At 39.0% G+C, this 19531-nt stretch overlaps 1 protein-coding gene across 2 annotated transcripts; it reads right to left on the reverse strand.

Annotated features, from left to right (window-relative positions):
* Positions 1 to 2457: 2457 nt before the first annotated feature.
* Positions 2458 to 7282, reverse strand: ednrbb (endothelin receptor type Bb; the record flags this gene model as incomplete). Of its 2 annotated transcripts, XM_082508680.1 has the most annotated exons (9): positions 2458 to 3641; positions 4352 to 4460; positions 4626 to 4759; positions 4848 to 4988; positions 5196 to 5400; positions 5587 to 5699; positions 5825 to 6276; positions 6429 to 6466; positions 7093 to 7282. In XM_082508680.1, 8 exons carry the CDS (start codon positions 6442 to 6444, stop codon positions 3474 to 3476), a joined length of 1338 nt encoding a protein of 445 aa, XP_082364806.1. In that variant the 3' UTR covers positions 2458 to 3473. The 2 variants fall into 2 exon arrangements, with proteins under 2 accessions (XP_082364806.1, XP_082364805.1); XM_082508679.1 differs by lacking the exon at positions 7093 to 7282 and having other exon boundaries at positions 6429 to 6585.
* Between the last annotated feature and the right edge of the window lie 12249 nt (positions 7283 to 19531).

The following is a 19531-nucleotide window of genomic DNA, read 5'->3' on the forward strand; positions in this document are numbered from 1 at the left end:
GGTGTCTCGTATTGTCTGAAATCAGGGCATTGGCAACTTATCCTTTGGGTCCTTTGGGTAGCTGCTCCATTCACATTCCAAGGATGCTTAAAAGGACTGTGATCTGGGGACTTTTGAGACCAGTTCAGTGGATTAATTGGTAAGTATGCAACAAAGTTCAGGTGAGTGACACATATCAAAGTAAGGGCCGTATGAATGTCTTGTCACTGTCCAAGAATGGTCAGGGTTGTTGTCCTTTGTTGCTCTCTCTCTCTCTCTCCCTCTCTCTCTCTCGTCACGCTCTTTCCTCTTCTCTCAGGTGGAGGGGGGCAGAGTAAACTCTGGGCTCCTGCTGGCAGTGCCTACTGGTTTCCTGCTCTTCAGCCAATGTGCTTGCTTCTTATCTGATCATCACTCAACAGTATTTAAGGACCACCTCAGGATTTGATTCTTTGCCAGACTATCATTGTTTGATTGTTAAAATCAGGCTTTCTGATGTCCAGGTTCCACCCCATCCACCCATCTTTATTTATAGAGCACTTTAAAACAACCACAGCTGACACAAAGTACTGTACGTTGAAACTAAATAATAAAAACACATAGGATATAAATAATAAACAAATAGAAAAAGTCAAATAATTAAAAGGAAAACTGAGAGAAAAAACTAAAAGTTGCCTGAGCTAACATCATCATGCTGACTAAAGAGCTCTCCCCCTGTGGAAAATACTTACCTGATATTCTGGACTTGTCCGCTCCTGCACAAAGGAATTGTGGAATTACTCACCTGCCTCTCAACCCTCCACCAACACCTGCCTCCTGGCCGGTCACTTCCCTCACTGCCTCTTTGCTTAGAATACTCAAGTAAGAATCCAATTCAGTTCAAACATTAAAGGCTTCAGAACTTACCAGCAACACGGATTAACCTCCTTCGTCTTTCTGACAGAAGTCACTTCCTGTGTGGAGAACCATAATCCCCCAGCTGCAAGTCTTTGTTGTTATATTTGAATTCCTGTCAAATAAACCTTTTAAACTGCACACTGAGAGTTTGGGGTCTTGCTTCAGTCCACAATAATTGCTATCACCATTGGTTCTGACATGCAAGGACACACGGTTTTCAAGCAGAGCTTTGCATTATAACAACAGAATTTAAAAAAACAATAAATTAAAACAGATGCAGCTTCCAGTGGTTAACCCCAGTGATAAGTGGAGGTAAAAATATTGGTGGGGGCGCAGTTGGGTCAGACAGGACAATGTAAAGCATCTTACAGATAAGGGGAAAAAAACACAAATCTGACACCAATAGTAATATTTCTTAAACCGTTGCTATAAAAAAAACCTTTAAAAACACAAATCTTAAATAAACATGAACACTTCAACACAAGCAGCACTCGAAATTTCCATCCTAGCTAGCTAGCGAGTGCCTCTTCTTCCTCTACAAGACAAGAGTGCCTGTGCTGTCAGGATGTGTGATGTTAAATTGTCCAATCAAATTCTCAAACAAGGCAATAAACAAGGAAATCCATAAACGCCAATTGGTCACGGATGCACAAAATTGCGCCCCGACGGCTGAACTCCAAGCTTCAAATAAAACTCACCCTCAGACCCTTATTACTGAAAAACTTTCAGTCTGTCCTTTTTGACCACTGTCCGTACAAGCAAGTCGATACATAATTATATTATTCATAACACATAACGTGGTGAAGTTTGAGTAGAAAATCGATTCTGGCAGACACGTGAAGGCAACCACACATGTTATATAAACAAAATGTACTTATTTGTATTGCAAGTTATATTTTTGCAAATTATTAATTATTTGTGATGCGTTTTTTTCCTGGCAATATTTTTACAGGGGTGGCACTGTAGCAAAGGTCTGAAAGGAGATTTGACTTAAGCCAGCATTCTTCTTCATGTCCAGCAAGGGGCGACTCCTTTGTTTACAAAAACAAGACGAGCTGGATAGATATTGGAAAACAGCACAGCTCTATGACCTCAGTGAACACTTTCCAATGACTTTATTGGCTCAGTCACTAGTTTCAGGTCATATTGAATAAAACATGAAGTTCATTTTGTAATGCCATTGTTAGAATCAGACAGGAGGATAATCCAGGAAATGCTCTTTCGCTAAGGACTTGTGATTGACAAGCCCTTAGCCAAAGAGGACTTGTCAGTCACTTGTGATTGTGATTGACAAGTCCTTAACCAATAAGCGCGTCGTGTCCTCGGTTTAACACTGATTTTACCCATCACCTGTCACGTCCTGTTCAAAACACCAACATGGCAACTGCAAAAACACTCAGCCTGTGGCTTCGTAACTCCAGTTATGGACAGTTTAAAAAATATTGCTTATGATTATATAGGATAATCACTGTAATTCATTTAACCTGTCACTGTTTTTATTATTTTCGCTGGTGTATACAACAGTTCAAAAAAATAAAAAGCATTCAGATAAAGGCTTTCTTTGATCAGTATGCACCTCTCTTTTGTATAAGCGTCACAAAGCATAACAAGAAGTCAGAAGCTTTTATTCAAACAAACGACTCCATTTTTGCAAACAGTCAAGTTTACTTACACGAGATAAACTTTTAATAGGCATTCCAGCACACAGCGTCGAGACACTTCTGCAGACTGATACAGCGTTAGCTGGGAGAGCAGCACTCTATTTGTGCTTGCCTTGTCCTGTGACAGGAAGACCTATCAGGTGCCCCCCTCAGACTCCCCCCAATCCCTCTCTCTTCCTGACCTCATTCTGTCATCTTCGTTTTTCTTCTCCCCCACTCACAGGTCTTTCATAAAGTGTCTCCATGCATTACACATTTAACAATGCATTAAAAATAGGCCACCATCAATCAGTCATTCAGTAGTGGAGACGAAATCTACTTGTGGCACCAATTTGATATATTTCTCAAGGTTCATGCAGGAAAAGAATGCCATAAACTCTTGAAATGATGTGCGGCATATGAAAGTTAACAGATATGTAAATAGTATGAGATAATAATACACCGTACCTCATAAAACCCACCATGACAATTCTGAATTCCCCTTCGCTTAATTTCCTCTGGCATAGTGTCTTTCCAGAATCCAGAAACAGAATTAAGATAATATATATATGCAGGCGCTAAGCCGTGACAAGATTTCTGTTGATGGGTGCCAGGTTAACATCGTGCCCAAAACAGTGATTTGAGAACTGTGATGCATGATACAGGATAGGTACTAGGTAAAATCTGATGTAATGTTAGGGAGTGAGTCAAGCCTTGAGGGCAAATAGTCTGAACAGTCTGACTCCAGGTTGCTCATGCCAAAGCAGATGTTCAACTGACGACAGCATTACAAAAGACAGGGCTCCATGTTATTCAGAAGGTATTTTATATTATTAGGATGGCATGTCAAGGTTGCCGAGCTGCCGATAGAGCTGCCTTTGTAGCTGTTTTGATGGCCATGTATATTTAATAAAGATATATCGACAATCTCACAAAGTGTTTTCAAAGTGAGTTTTGTTAGCACAGTAAGGTGTTCTCCTGCTCAGGTTCAGGTACAGGAGTCTGCTTGTGAGCTTTGATGTTGCAGCTCTGCTCTGAGGCTTGATCCTGCATTCTGGACTTCAAAACAGACTGCATCTCGTCATGGGCAACAGCTTGAAGAGGTAGACACCTGCACAGACATGCCTGAAGGACCACCCGGAAAATTTGGTCAGAGGACAACAAACATTTCCCATCAGCTTCACCTGGCAAAAACTGCCTATTATGACGTTTTTATGTGAAGTATTTCCTGTCCAAATCTACAGTAAAGCAATCGCTAATGATCCACAGATTGAGTTTTCATTAATTCAGAGAGCGCAAACCTTATCGGGAATAGAAATGTAGTCTGGAAAGACAGTTGTTTAAAGCAAGCTTCAGCTTTGGGTGTTTCATAAATATTACATTAAACAAAATATGTTGCTATGAAGAAAGAAATCCATGTATTGTGCAGTGCAAAAAAATGTAAGTATAGATAAAATAAATGAAAGAATGTTTTAGGTATCTTCTTCTGAACTTGTGGTACAATAAAGGCTCTTGATTTTTTTTTCCCTTAAAAATTGCCTTGAAGCGATGTTTTCTTCTTCTTTTATAGCACGTCACTTTGATTCAGTGACCAACTGTCTGGTAGATTGCCAAGTGTCTGATGATGTGTTTTTTTCTCAGACCATTTTCACTTATTACCCCCTCAGGTTATTATTTGCTGCAGTCTGGCTATTTTACAGACATGACTCCATATGTCCTTAATGACACCCCTGATAGCTCATACAATGTGGACCAATATGTTTTCAAGATATACCCGATTTATTTAAACTAAATAGTGCCATCTATAAGAATAACAATAAGAGCATGACGCTTACCTTAAAGCATCTCTTGAATCTTTTGCTGACAATGTACAATGCAATAGGGTTGATGCATGAGTTCAGGGATGCCATATTTATGCCAAAATAGTCAAGGACAAGAAAGACACTGAAAAAGAGTTGTCAGAAAATGTCAGGAAAGCTCATAGGCTGGCCAGTGAACAGCAGAAAAAAAAAAAAAAAAAAAAAAAAAAATATATATATATATATATATATATATATATATATATATATATAAACTTTAAATTAAAGGTTCTTAGTACTTTGTGCTCACCTCAGCAGCTGACACCTATTAGGATCTTTTTCATCATAAATTGTTAATTTCAAGATTCTGCTGAGGTACAGAGGCAACCAGCAGAGTGCAAACACAATCACCAGGCAGAAGACAGTTTTTGCAACTTCTCTTCTCTTCAAAAGAAAGGACATGATCAAAATAAGCTTTAAAAAGGAAACATTGCCAGAATGATGCAAAATCTGCCAAAAACCACAATGCTACCTGCTTGATGTGTTCGCATAATGTAGTCTCAGTTTTTCTCAGCATTTTCCTGGTCATCAGCGTGTAGAACACTGCAGTCCAAACTAGTGGCATGCAAAAGTAGAAGCCAAAGAGCCACCAGTCTTTCACTGCTTTATAAATCTGTTGGTTGAACACGACAAGGCTATCAGTCGTGGATGCGAGAGCACCATTCAAGAAACAATATTTGACACACGTGTAGGTTGAAAACAAGCGTACTTTGCATCTGCTGGCTGAAGACAGAAGAAAAACTATGATAATTGTTACATTTTTTAGTTATCTTTGACAATTGACATGAAAACTTAAATGTTATGAAGACAATTACATTACCTGCATGAACCCCGTGGTTTGCATTGGGTGTAGTAGACATATCGTGAGACGCTTCTCTTTATAGTCCATTGTTATCATATCAAAGCCCACAACTTCAGGGACAGCCAGCAGGATAGAAATAACCCATATCAGACCTATTTCAATTGCTGTCCACACTGAAACCCAGATGCCTTTGATTTGATTCCAGGACACAACAGCTCTGTATCTGTAAAATCAATGAGAAAATGTTATGGCTTGAGGAACTTTTTGTCTGTAACAATGATGCATTTTCAGCTCAAGAACATTTCAAGGGCTAATGCTAAATAAATCTGTCTGCCTGATGAAATACAGATAGGAGGCACGGAACACTATTTTCTTGGAGGGCACAGGACAGTGCTGTTTATCTCCTTACCTGTCAACACTCAAGGCACATAAGCTCAACACAGTAATTCCAACAGAGCTTTTTTGTATGAAGGGAATGAGTTTGCAAAGTACTAAACCGAAGGGCCAATTTTCTGCCATGAGCTGCAACAAAAACAAAAGGGCATTTTTGGCAATTTAAAAAAAGAAAAACACCCACAATCAATTCCAGCTGAAATTAAGTGCAGAAAAGAAAACAATAATTGCACACCATGTGGTAAATAACTCACCCTGTAAGCATTGATTGGAATGTCTATCACAATGTGGATTAGATCTCCCAAAGCAAGGCTCGCAATGAGAATGTTAGGGCCACTTCTCATGCGTTTGTTTACGTAGATAATTCGAAGTAAGGCGGAATTCCCGACTATTCCAACAACGAAAACAACCAGGGAAACTATAATATTGACATATTTGAAGGTGACTCTGATTCCAGCTGACTCTGAACACATAGGAGGGTGTGATGTTTTTGGTCCTGCTACTTGAGGTGGATGAATTGAGCTGTTGGATTTCTCCTTTTCCAGTATTAAAAAACCAGGGGAGGTTGTTGCAGAGAGCTCAATTACAGGAGATAGTTCTGAGTCCTGGTTGTTGGCCGTTTCACCGACAAGAAGATTTCCCAAAAACAGAACCAGAGTGAAAATCCACATTGTTGTAAAATTCCTCAAAAACGCCTTTTTGCCAACTGTGGAATGGAAAAAAATGAAAGCTGTTATAATCAGCACAGCTAATTAGCTTTACGATTTAGTGCAATGTAAATGATTCATTTAACTTATTTTTATTTATTTAAAAGGGAAAAAATATTAATAATAGCATTGATTATGATTGCCAGCTTACCTTCAGATGAACACATACACACTGCCTGCAGATAGTCTCTGTAATAATAAACAGGCTGTATGTTTAATACAAAGGACGGTTCTTTGTTGCCTGCTATAACCCGGCTGAGGAAAATCAGGGTTTTATAGACTAAGGTACTGTTGTCAGCATTAGTCATCGATCTGTCAGTAGTGACTGTAATTACTTCCCTTGATGCATCACCCTGAATGAAAGGATGGTGTTGAAGTGTATTGTCTGCTATCGCAGAGTGAGATCATTTTATAGGCTTCAGTAGGGATATTGTGTTACAGTTTTTCCCTCTGTTACTAAAACTTGTCCATTATCTTATTTGACATATCCTCACAAAATCTAAATGTAGCAAAATGTCTATTTTAGTGAAGCAAGAGATTTTCTTTGCTTAGAGCCACAAAGCCTTTATCACTAAGTCACACTCTATCGAGTCATCATTAATGAATGCAATGGGAACTGGAAAAATATCTTCTGCAGCTATATTACATTTTGGATGTACATGAGCTTGATGCACAAATACTGACAGGCAAACGCACTTGAATAATAACGAAAATGATGCAAATTTTAACTACAACATTTAGAGAGTTTCAGCTGACATTTTTTTGCCTCAGTTGACACATATCAATTTGAAAACATGACTCGGTCTCAGTCCTACCAGAGTTACTGCTTCTGCCTCTCCTGAGGGTCCCGGTGAAGGTGACTTCTCCCCCTCGACAGTCTAACGACAACCTGAAGAGCCTGGAGGAGCAGGAGACGTGACGACAAGAAAGATCCCACTGTTAATAACATACTTGACAACTACTCATTTCAACATTGAAATCTGTGCCTCGCTGCTCACAGATGACCTTGGGAAACTACATGCTGGCATGTTTTTTTGCAAGAAGTACAGATTATGAGAAGTGAATTGAGAATAAAAGACTGTGACAACTGTTCGCAGCTAAGTTTTCGGTATATTCCAAATAAATACAACATTTTTTTTGGTATCTTTTTCATGCAGGACCCATAGAAGTAATTATGGTAATATGTAAAGACTTCTAAACACAGCACCTTGCATTTCTGTTTCATTTGTCACTTTAATTAACTCCATTTTGAGTCAAACTGCTGGTAAAACTGATCTGAAACCAGCTGTTTTTTGGTCTTTGGCCTCAGTTGTGCTTTAATGGATATGACGGTTATCTTGGTGGTCGGTTTGGCTAAAGAGCTTTTTACCTGACAAACCCTACCACTGCTGTCAGATGTAATGACTCGCCAAACCCACCATTACCGCAGCTGCATATCTGCACTGGACACAGTTTAATTTGGAAACCAAAATGCTTGGGTTTATTACAGATTGCAGGCTCGGTATTTGCAAGGATTATGGTCTAAGCTGTGAAATGTGTCCACGCTTACATGGCTTATCACAGCAGGTAAGTCATGTGAGCAAGAAGCTCTTTTGTAGCTTATCCACCAAAAATACTGAATAAAATTGCTCTCGTGAAGCATTTTTTTTTGTCTCCCATCGCTGTTTTCTTCAGTTCCACCAGAGTTCATGAAGGTTTGTTTGTTGGATGGAAGATTTATTACTCTGATGAGTACTCAAACACACACAGATTGGGAGTGGGTGGAGCAGAGCCCCTCTTTCAGCTGTCAAGGTAAGCTGTGTCATCAGTATGGCTAAGATTGGGTCACCTGTTCCAGCCCCCTCTTGGATCTCATGACTTAGACAGCTGTCAAAATCCTAATTATTTCTCTCTTGTGTAGTTCAAAAGGAAATTGAAGAATCCCGTTGATGCATGCAGAGGTGAACGTGGACAGTGTCCCCAATTAGCTGCTGTTATTAATGCAGTTCTGGCTGATGGCTCTAACAGCAAAGCCATTCAGTATTGTGGTTTTGTGGATATTTTAAGCATTCCCGAAATCTTGAAATAAAATTATGAACCTAGATGGTAACTACTGACATTTTTAAACTGAGAAATTATGTTCTTAAAATGAACTAATTGCCAACACAGTCTTTCAAAGACAGTTGTACATTTTTCACCTTTTGTTGTTACCCAACTTTTCTTTTCTAGCACTTTTTTCACCAACACCATTTTTTATAATAATAATCATTAAAAAAAAAAAAAAACGTTGACATTTGATATGATATCTTATACAATTTTCTTCATATTTGCTTTAAGACACTGTAAACGTCATGAGATTATTGCATTTTATTTATAAACTGCAAATCTCTCTATATATAGAGCCTTTTTTTTTCTTCTTCGAAAAGTGCCCACCAGCATTAAAGCACTGCTTACATTGTATATTAATGCATCAGATATCACCACTGTCACCACTGCCAGATTCCTCTGCAAGGGCAGAGTTAGGAGACAGATGATGAAAAGCGTGTGGGTCATTCTTGTTTCCTAGCATACAGGCCAAAACAAACTTGGTAATGACAGTGATGGCTTTTTCCCCACAGTAATAGCTGCATGTGGTGGCTATAATATCAGAGGTGCAGAGGTGATTATCAATCAGTTTTTTTGCTGCTGGTTCCAGGTGTTGAATCTAAAAAAGATGGCCCTTTTCCCCCTCAGTCTGTCTATTGCCAGCACTTCTATTAGCCCTTCACATGCACTCACCAGCCACTTTGTTAGGTACACCTGTTCAACTGCTCGTTAACACAAATATGTAATCTGCTATTCATGTGGCAGCAACTCAGTGCTTTTAGGCACGTAGACAGGATCAAGATGACCTGCTGAAAATCAAACTGAGCTTCAGAATGGGGAAGAAAGTTGATTTAGGTGACTTTGAATGTGTCATTGTTGTTGGTGCCAGACAGGCTGGTATAAATATTTCACAAACTGTTGATCTACTGGGAATTTCTTACACAATCATCTCTAAGGTTTACAGAGAATGAGAAAACATCCAGGGAGCGACAATACTCTGGAGGAAAATGTTTTGGTGACGTCAGAGGTCAGAGGAGACTGGCCAGAATGTTTGTGAGCTAGTAGGAAGTAACTCAACTGTATCTCAATTAAACCGTCAACACAACCAAGATATATGGAAGATTATCTCTGATTACACAACACCTTAAACTATGAAGGAGACTGACTACATAAGCAAAAGACTCACCAAAGCTGGGCAAGCCTCAGTTTCTCCTGCAACATTCAGATGGTAGGGTCAGAATTAGACAAAGATCCAGGCTTGTATCAACATTTCAGGCTTTTGCTGGGCACACTATTATGTCCCTTGGTACCATCATTTAAATAAAACAGCCTGAGTGTTGCTTCTGATCACGTCCATCCCTTTATGACCCTCTTCCAGCAAGACAAACGCCATGTCACAAATCATCTTAAACTAGTTTCTTGAACATGATGGTGAGTTGATCATGGTGGGCTCCACCTCACCAGTCTCAAATACAATATAGCATCTTTAGGATGTGGTGAGACAGGAGGTTTGCATCATTGATGTGATGTAAACAAGTCTGCAGAAATTGTACAATGCTGTGACGTCAATACAATACCCTGTTGAATCTATGCCATGAAAAAAGTTTAAAAAAAAAAACTACTGGCAACTGCTAGAAAAAGAGGCATATTCTTAGAGTGTGGATGTAGTTTTGTTAATTAAAAGTCAATGAATTGGGAAGCACTCCGGTTCTGATAATATTTACAGAATGACTGACTCACCTGGTAAGAAAGGGTTCATGCCCACTGTACGAGTGGCTGTAGGAAGCTTTCAGAGCATAACCAAAACCTCCCCAATTGTTGGGGCAGGTTACAGTTCTTACACAAAAATAGGGTAAATTAATTTCACAATCACCACGTTGTGGTTATTCCACTCTAACAGTGCTTTACTCAAAAAGTAAGCTGCACATTCCTCGTTCTATAACTGCACCACTACGGCCTCTGGATGTTAACAGAATGGACGTGACCACAATCTGAGGGAGCTCTCTCGCCCTCCCCAACTCATCCCAACTCATTTCATTACAGATATTTTTGTCAGCGGACACATGAACCCACAGCAACCAGAGATGAAGACAAGTCTTGTAATTATTATTGAATATGATGTTGTCCAACTGTTGCCGGAAAAACGCCCATTAAAATCAAATAACCTTATTTCCGCACCTCAGTATCGCACAGTATTTGTCTAAAGAGTAATTTGAACAAAGAAACAAAACAAGAGCTTAACAAAATGTGACGTACGACCTCTTTAACTAAATGGTTCTGTCACTGCTGAGAGTGATGATGGCAAAGCGATTAGTCAAAAGGAAGACAAGACAGGCAGCATACCAATATAAACAATAAGAAATAAAGTTTTTGCACAAAATCCAGATGTTCAGTAGCATTTGGTGTTTAATTTATATTTTAAGAGGAAAACAAAACTCTATATAAATTAAAACAACATTAATTGGCATCTAGTAAGCTGCCCAGTACATTTCAGTGTGTTAAATAAAATAATAAGACCGTTGTTAAATCAGTGGCTGCTTTGACTGTCTTGTGTTGTCTGTGCTAAGCTACTTGATATCTTTCATTGACGACAAGTCTGATGGTGATAGAAGGCAAAAGAGAAAGGAACACAGTGTCCCATGAGACAAAAGCACCCCAGCAGTTTCCTGAACCTTTAGTGCCACCGAGGACTGATGGACAGAGTGACAGACAGATGGAGAGACATCCATCTATCCAGTTCCACATATTCAACTCAGGGTTCAGGGTTATCTATGGCCAGCTAGCTCTACCTAGCGATAGGTTCTAGCTGTCTTGGTCCAGCCACCCCCTTCAGCTCTGGGTCCAAACATGTGGGAGAGGTAGCGGCAGATACAACATAAGTTTTTTATTATTATGTATTTGTTTCGCATATTTGTCACGCTTACATGTTTCAGATCATAAAACATCAATATTAGACAACCAGATAACCAGAGTAAATTTAAAAAGCTCTTTTCCAAGTTATCCAAGCCTACAGTACTGTAGGTTTTTCTCGCAGAAGAAGTGATTGCCTGTTACATGCCTCAGCGCACCAGCACATCTATCATCACTGATAGATAGATTGATATCATCATTGATTTTCTGTCATCCTTATTAAGGTGCTCTCTCCTCTTTGAGTCATCCCAAGTAATGATTGGCAGCAGAAAGCTGACTGCACTCTTATATGTAGTCAGAGAAGCTGGTGCATGAAGGTGGGCAAGGTTCACTCTCTCTTTCTCTTTCTCCCTTAAGTCCATCAACGGTGTTATCCCTCAGTTGCTTTTTCATTGTTGTTTATTAATTATTAGTTAATTTGGGAGTTTCTGGCAGTGCTGTTTTTGGCAGTCCTATTTTGGTTCTATTAGTCGAGTTTACTAATATTTATTTAGTGGAGAAGCTTGAATTGTGTAGCTGGCAAATTGTCTTCTTCCGCATATTTTTTTTGTTTTGGTATGGATTGCTATCGCCACTATTTGTGTTCAGCTGTTGTAAGTAAAAATCATATGTAAAGTCCTTTTGGGATACTGAAGCAGTCATTTAAAAACATTTAATTTAAAAAAAAGACATCAGTGTTTACCCAACTACCAGAACCAACCAATTTGATCATGAAATTATAGGCCATAGGATTGTAGGACATAGGGAGAGGTAAAACTGTTTAAGAAGCTTTGAAAGCATTATCTATAGAATTAATTGTAGTTCTTGCAATTTCCTTCCCATTAGAATCTATCTGAGAAAGAAATTGGCACTTAATAGCTCCAAACTCGCAATATGATAAGATGTAACAGATTGTTGCCAGGTCCACACAGATTTAGCTGGACTACATTAAACCCTACTCATTTGGCCCTGCACTTAGCAACACTAGACCTGAAAGGTTCCTTAATAATTCTAATTGGTACAGTTTTCTGGCAACACCAGAGTACTATTTCCCCCTATCTGCAGATTTTTTTGTATTTTTTTTTAAGTAGGCTGAAACATTTGAAGCTCCATAGAAAACCCAAGACTTGTACAAAGGTATAATTATGTATGCAACCTCGAGACTTCTCAAGATAAATTACAGCAATATTAAGCATGTGGTCTTTTATGCTTCCCATGGAGATGATACGAATACATAGATAGTATCCTTTGTTTCTTAAAGTTGTATTAAGATCAAACAAACTCTTCAAATGGATGTCAAAAAAGATCATTGATGAGCCTCATCCCTGGGGTAATATTTAAAAACAAAAATTACTACTAGCATGTTTACATTGTGTCTACAAGAACAGACAGATGATGATGATCCAAAGGTATGCTCATGCATTTGTAATGACATTGCTGTTGTTGTGTTCCATCTTAAAGCATATGTGTTTGATCATCTGTGGCAAAATTGAGAAGAAAAAAAAAGGACATCACTGCAGAATTCAAAAAGCTCTGTACGCTTCGGAAAAGGAGGGCAGACCAAAGTGTTGAGCCGATTGTGTTTATTTGGCTTCATGTCACAGCTAAAGGAGGCAGGCTAATTAAGAAGTTCCACAAAAGTGGGAAATGTTTTCTGACCTTATGCGTGAATGGAACGGATAATGTTTTGCATCCTTTTAAGCAGTGCTGAAAGTGGACGATCAAGGACAAGGTCAAAGTACAAATGAGAGACTACATTTGTTCCCTTTGATAAAAGGTTTGCACAGTGTTAATGATCCTTAATAGACAAAGCTGTCCTTCTGGGAAAGCAGCCATTATAATATCTTCCGCAGAAGCTGCTGACTTCACTTACATAATCCTGGTAGAAAGGACGTAGCGCCCAGCATCAAAGGCATTTTTGCAAAATAAAAGCTGTTCCACATGCTATCATCCCAGTGGAATGATATGGTAATTGTTACTCTATAAGGGTTATGAAATGGATTTAAACAGAGGGCTTTCTAAAAATGAGGCCTTGAGGTAATGGTTTGACATTTTAAGAAACATATTTGCTTTGTGGTGGAGAATTAGAAGAAGATGTGCAGATGGATACCACTCTCCTGTCTTTATAGCAAATATGCAGCTTCTTAGCTCATCTCAGTAAAATACTAGTTACAACTTGCCTCCTGTCTCCAAATGTAGTAAAACTTCCTCCCACATAAATAGTCTGGTATATGACCTCAGTAAAAGATTACCTAAGCTTTCATCTAATTTATTTTATTAGAGGAGAAGTGCGATCTCCAAAATGTAAAACTATTCCTTTTAACCAAATATAAAATTAATGTTGAAAACCAATTCAAACCTGCAGTTTTTTTGATAGGTTTCTTTAAAGACCTTTGGACCAGCTGCCTCACTAATCTCTGTGGTATGTTTAAAGGTTGAATCTGACCCCTGGTAGAGGTCTCTGCTTTGGTGAGACCGGAGATCTGAGGAGGTGCAGGAATTGGCTGTATTTTTATCCACAAGTATGCAACCTTCCCTTCAAGCTTCTCACCTTCACTCTTGGGCTGCACATCAGTTTGTGTGTGTGCATATCCCCCTAAAAATGCACGTAACCTATTTCACCTTCGCACATCATGGAAATATTAAGCTTCATCTGAGGTCAAAGCTTAAAGTTGTTAATGGTAAATTTATGCACTACAAACTGTGCTTGCGATGATTTGATATGCCGCTCTTATACGTGAAAAATATACAGCGGGAGCCTCCATTATAAACCACGCAGTATATCAGAGCAGCCATTCATGATAATCATTAGTTGTAAAGAAAAGAAAAATAAATTTGAAAAGGGATAATGTGTCATTTTGATTTTAATGAAGCATTTTTTGTCTTTCGTTTCTAAAGAATCATAAAAAGCCAGAGCACAGTGTTCCAAATGACAAGCACAGAGACTTACTTTCTGCTTGGCCTGATGCAGACCTGCAAGTTCCACCACTCTGCAAATCTGCACCACATTAAGCCACATTACATTTTCCTTCCCCAGATGCAGTGGTTTAACAAACAAATGGAGAAGGAGAAGTGACCCGGAAAGATAAAGGCCGATGTAAATTAAGAGAGAAATACAGAATTGGCAAAAAGCTCGCCTCTTTTATGGCAGCGATGGCGTTTTACAGCATTGCATTATTTCAGATTTGTTTGAATAATATGATGCAAAGTCATTCACGGTTGCATTCAGATTGTAAAAGATTTGATCAGCAGCTACACACACACACACACACACACACACATTAAATGGTAAACACAGTCCATTCTGTCTTTCCTCGTTCTTCCTAGCTCTATGAATTATTCGCCATTTATACGAAATCTTTTAAACATAACAGATAACAACCGGTCATCTTGCAATAAATTGTTGACTGCTAATACGTTACCATTCAGCCGGACACATCGCAATACTATTTTTTTCCACATTCTGTATGCTATTTCTAATTTATATGAAATGGTTAAACTGCATGCACTCTTGCTCTGTCTGCCCAGCTGTAGTGAGTCAGTCTGAATTAATTCTTAATAGGTCATACTTGCCAGTCTTGTGCAATTTCTTTAAAGTTAATAAACAAAAAAATACTAAAGATTTTATTTTCATCATAATTGCTATCCACTTAGGTTCCTCTCTGACATTTTTTTCATCTCATTTGTTATCTAGGAGTCTTTCTAGAAAGGTATAAGGGATGGCTGTTTTTTGTGCAGAGCATATAAAAATCAAACTTGTAGAAATCCTTTCATAAATTAATCATGTCCGTAGCATCCCAATACATACATTGTGAGGCAACTATAAACTTTTCAGTCTCCATACTACCATACATGTTGTGTCAAAACATTCCTGTAAATGTACACTGAAAATAGATGAGTCTCAAATTCGTTGCATTTTTTTCACTCTGTTAAAATGAAACTTATTTTTTCAGTAATTGAAGATTGATTTTGACCATTTCTTCTTTCGGCTGTTCCCTTTTGGTGTCGCCACAGTGGATCTTCTGCCTGTATTTCCTGCTATCACTAGCATTTTCTTCTGCCACCCTAGAAATCGCCATTTCGTCTCTCACAACATCCATAAACCTTCTCTGTGCTCGTCCCCTTTTACTCCTGGCTGGCAGCTCCATATTCAACAGCCTTTGCCCAATATATCCACTATCCCTCCTCTGCATATGTCCAACCCATCTCAACATTACCGCTCTTACTTTGTCACCAATCCATTCAACCTGAGCTGTCAGAAGGACAAGTTGTAGGGAAATTGTCAGAAGAACAGCTCAGGTCTACCCACGTCTAATCCTGTCCCTCCAGGTCACTCCCAGTGAAAAGCTCAGCATCATCAATTCTGCCACGTCCATCTCAACCTCCTGTTCCCGCTAATAAAAATGGCCCATAAGAAGACTGTCAATTAACACATTCCCCAGAGATTTAAATGGCATGTACTAACCATGACCATAACGCCGTGTTAACTTGTCCAAGTTGTACGGATCATGACACACAACACAGCGCTGAGGCAAAAATGTTGGTAGCAATGTCTTTTTCTTTTGGCTCTTCCCTCCTCTGCTTTGTTGGCATGAGCGTGATTAAGTACAGTAGTGTAAAGTATATTTAACAAGGTTTTCAGTGTCATTGGAAATGCACAACAAACTGGATCCATACTATCACATGTTATATTTAAATATACAGTATATATAAATAACTGGAAAAGTGTTCAGCATGTAGTGAAACTGGCATATCCTGTGCAAATCACTGAAATTGTAAATGAAAAATGTATCACTGTAGAAAAATCTTACACACTGACATGCCAGGCAGTGTATTCTAACTAAAATGTTAGCTTTTAATTACACATAAGACACTACTAATTATCTTAATTTAAGAATAATGCAGTTGTTGTGCTTTAGTTGTATATGCACATGGTTTTTGAAGACGGTAGGCCCACTCAGACTGACTCGGTTGCTTAGTTTCTTTGTGTTCTTTCCTACTAAGTAGATATTAAGATCAGACTTCTGAGAGGATCATACCATCTGTTGCATGCTTCGTTGTTTTGCTTGTCACTGACGATAGTCTTTTATGTCTCTGGCTGCGTGTTTGCCTTGTTGTCATGCAGCAGGATGAATTTGGAACCAATCAAATATACCAAGCTAATGGTACCTGTTTGATGGATAAGACTCTAAACATCTAAAGTCCGTAAAGCTTTTGATTTTGCTTTTATCCACACCATATACTGTGCACAGTCCTGTACACTAATGGCTGTGGCGAGAACAGGAGAGATCAAACAGAAGATGAGGTAGGATTTAAAGAACTTGAGGTAAAGTTTTTTCCCTGTTGTGGTGTCTTATAGACACAATTGCTTACACTAGCGGTGAAAATTGTTGTTTTTATCCGTCCATTCTGTGTCTGCTTCTTCCTTTTTTTGTGGTTTCTCTGCGCATCTCCAAAAGTATCACAGTAATGATGCAAAAACCTGACTCGCTAGGCAAATCAAGTGAGATGGAGACAACAAAAGAAAGAAGAAAAAAAAATCAACATTTGTACAAAAAGGAAGGTTATAATCAGGATATATACTACGGAGAATGTTTACAACAATAATCTCTCGAGGAATTGTCTAATTTGCCTAGTGTAGCTAGATTCTAGTGTTTTATGCTATTAAACCAACATTTAAAAACACCCTTTTTTTCTGGAGAGTCGAGAAATAAATGGTGAATTGATACAATTAGCATTTTGTGTTTTTCAGAGATCTTTTTCCTATTGCCAAAGAAATACTGAATGTGGGTTTTCAGAGCCTTGTCTATCCTTGTCACAGTGTAAGTTTTATCTTGTGAAAGATGATATGACATGGTATCCAGAGACCGAGTTTCACGGTTTTGATTTATTCATGAAGCACAAGTTAAAGACCTCAAAGAATTTAATAAATTATGAAGTGTCTTTGTTTTTTTTTTTTCTCCTCAGAGTGTTCCTAAAAACACGAAATCTGAGGTGGAGATATCCCCAGATAATGAAGTGTTGGATTTGCTCAGCACGGAAACTCCCCCAGCTCCTCCAGCCTGCCAACGAGAAACGAATGAGCTGCTAACTAGTCTGGACAAGGTATGCAAGAAAGTACTACTTTTAAACTGCTGGTTTTCATCCCCTGCTATAAATGTGAATTCATTTATGGACCATGCAATTAGTGTGCATTTCTTTCTTTTTCTTTTTTGCATCAAAGCTTGCCTGTAGGGGCTTTTGCTTGTTTTAAAATGTGTCCGTCTCTGACCCTGTCTTTGAATACCTCATTAGCTGCTGGGATATTTAGATGCTGTGTTTCTGACAGTGTCTTTTAGAGACAAAGACAGAGAGAAGAGAATGAAAAGCATCTATTCAAATAATGTCTTCAGACCCCCAACGTCAAGTGGATCAGAGGCATTGCCGCAGACCGTGCTGAACATTTGATGTGAGTGCTGCCAGCCGCTGAAGAAACCCCCGGTGACCAGCGATCTGATAGTCAACAGCAATGACCCAAAAGAGGTAAGAATGTGTGTGTGTGTGTGAGTGTGTGTGTGTGCAGCTCATGATAAATAAAAACTGACTGAAGTGAAAATAAGTGATTTTGCTCACAGAAGTCACTGTGTGCAGCAGTGAGTTACGATTACTGGGGATATCAAACAAACCGAGGTAATTTAAAACATCAAATATCCAATTCTGATATATGAGCACTACTTTGTTTAGAACCTAGTGAATTTGTGACTTAACAATGAGCCTCAGTTGAGCTTCACACAGTAAACTGGGTTGGATAAGTCTTTCAGCTTTAATCCATCGGGTTTAACCTAAGTAAATGCATTAGCCATTTAGAAAAGACAACCATTTTTATACATCGTGCACTATTTCAGAGCCTCAAAGATGATCGGACAACTGACTAACAGTTTTATAGCCAGGTGAAGCCTGTTCCCCCATTATTCAGTGATACATTAAGCAGATCTGGAGTTTACTCCAAGTTTTGAATTTGGATTTGGCAGCTTTCGATTGGAGCACTCTTATGTAAGCTACAATGCCAATAGCCTGTGATTCAGGTTCAGAAGTAAGCTATCAAGGCTGAATAAGTCAAATTTTAGTGCTTTTGCGGTGTGAGCATGTCCTCTCAGTCATTCTCTGTGACCCAACCATCCAAATTCACTAAAAGACATGAGGTATCCCAAGAAGTTCTGTTTGAGTCTGCTTTAACCAAACAATGATTGTTAGATTAGAATTAAATCACCTCCATTTGTTTATCTTTTGGAATAATTTGGATTTGTCTGCCTGGATAAATAAAATCTTAAATCAAGCACCATTTGAAATTACTCTTAAAAGACAAGAGCTCAAAAAACATCAATCCAGATTCGTGGCCTTTAAAATAAAAACATTTCCGCTTAGATTTTTACCAAAACGCTCTTCTCTGCCTCTCTAACAAACAAATGATAATAAAAATGAGTGAATGAATAAATAACGACTGCTTCTGTGAAGAAGGCAGCTTGTGAGATATCAGAGGATTTCCTGAAGCCTGCGGTAGTTATTGCTGAAGAAAATGTGGCTGATGGGGACCCAGCGGTGTAGATAGATCAAAGGTCAGTACTGCTAACAATTCTGGTGGCTTCCAACATTACATTTTTGTATTACCTTTCTATGCATGAGGTGATTACCTCGACACTGCAAAGGAAGCACACACAGGTCCAACTCCTCCAAGAACGCACATCAATATGAACCATTGCCAGAAGGTTGTGTTGTGACTTCCAGCGATCCCAAAACCATGGAGGAGATTCCACAAGACAGTTACTCTAGCTCCTTAACCCATCAGCAGTCTTTGGTGCAAGGAGGAACAAAGTGAGCACTGCCAGAGGCACAAAATGTCTCTGACCAAACAATGAGAAACAGACTTCATGAAGGTGGCCTGAGGGCCTGACCTCCTCTTGTGGCTCCTGTGCTCACTGCCCAGCACTGTGGAGCCCAATTAGCATTTCCTATAGAATACCAGAATTGGCAGGTTCACCACTGGCACCCTGTGCTATTCACAGATGAGAGCAGGTTCACCCTGAATATGTGACTGACGTGAAAGGCTCCAAGGAAGCCGTGGAGAACATTATGCTGTCTGTAATATCGATCAGCATGACCAGTGTGATGGCTGGAGGGATGCATAGACCTCTATGTCCTGATTGCATGTATAAAAATTCTCCATATGCTTAGAACCTGGTGCAGAAGGTCCTGGGTTTCTCCAAGTGCATAACAAAGCCCAGTCTTATGTGAAGAGAGTATGGAGAAAGTTCCAGTTGGATA

The sequence above is a fragment of the Aulonocara stuartgranti genome (assembly GCF_965226115.1).
Source record: "Aulonocara stuartgranti genome assembly, chromosome: 16".
NCBI lineage: Eukaryota > Metazoa > Chordata > Actinopteri > Cichliformes > Cichlidae > Aulonocara > Aulonocara stuartgranti.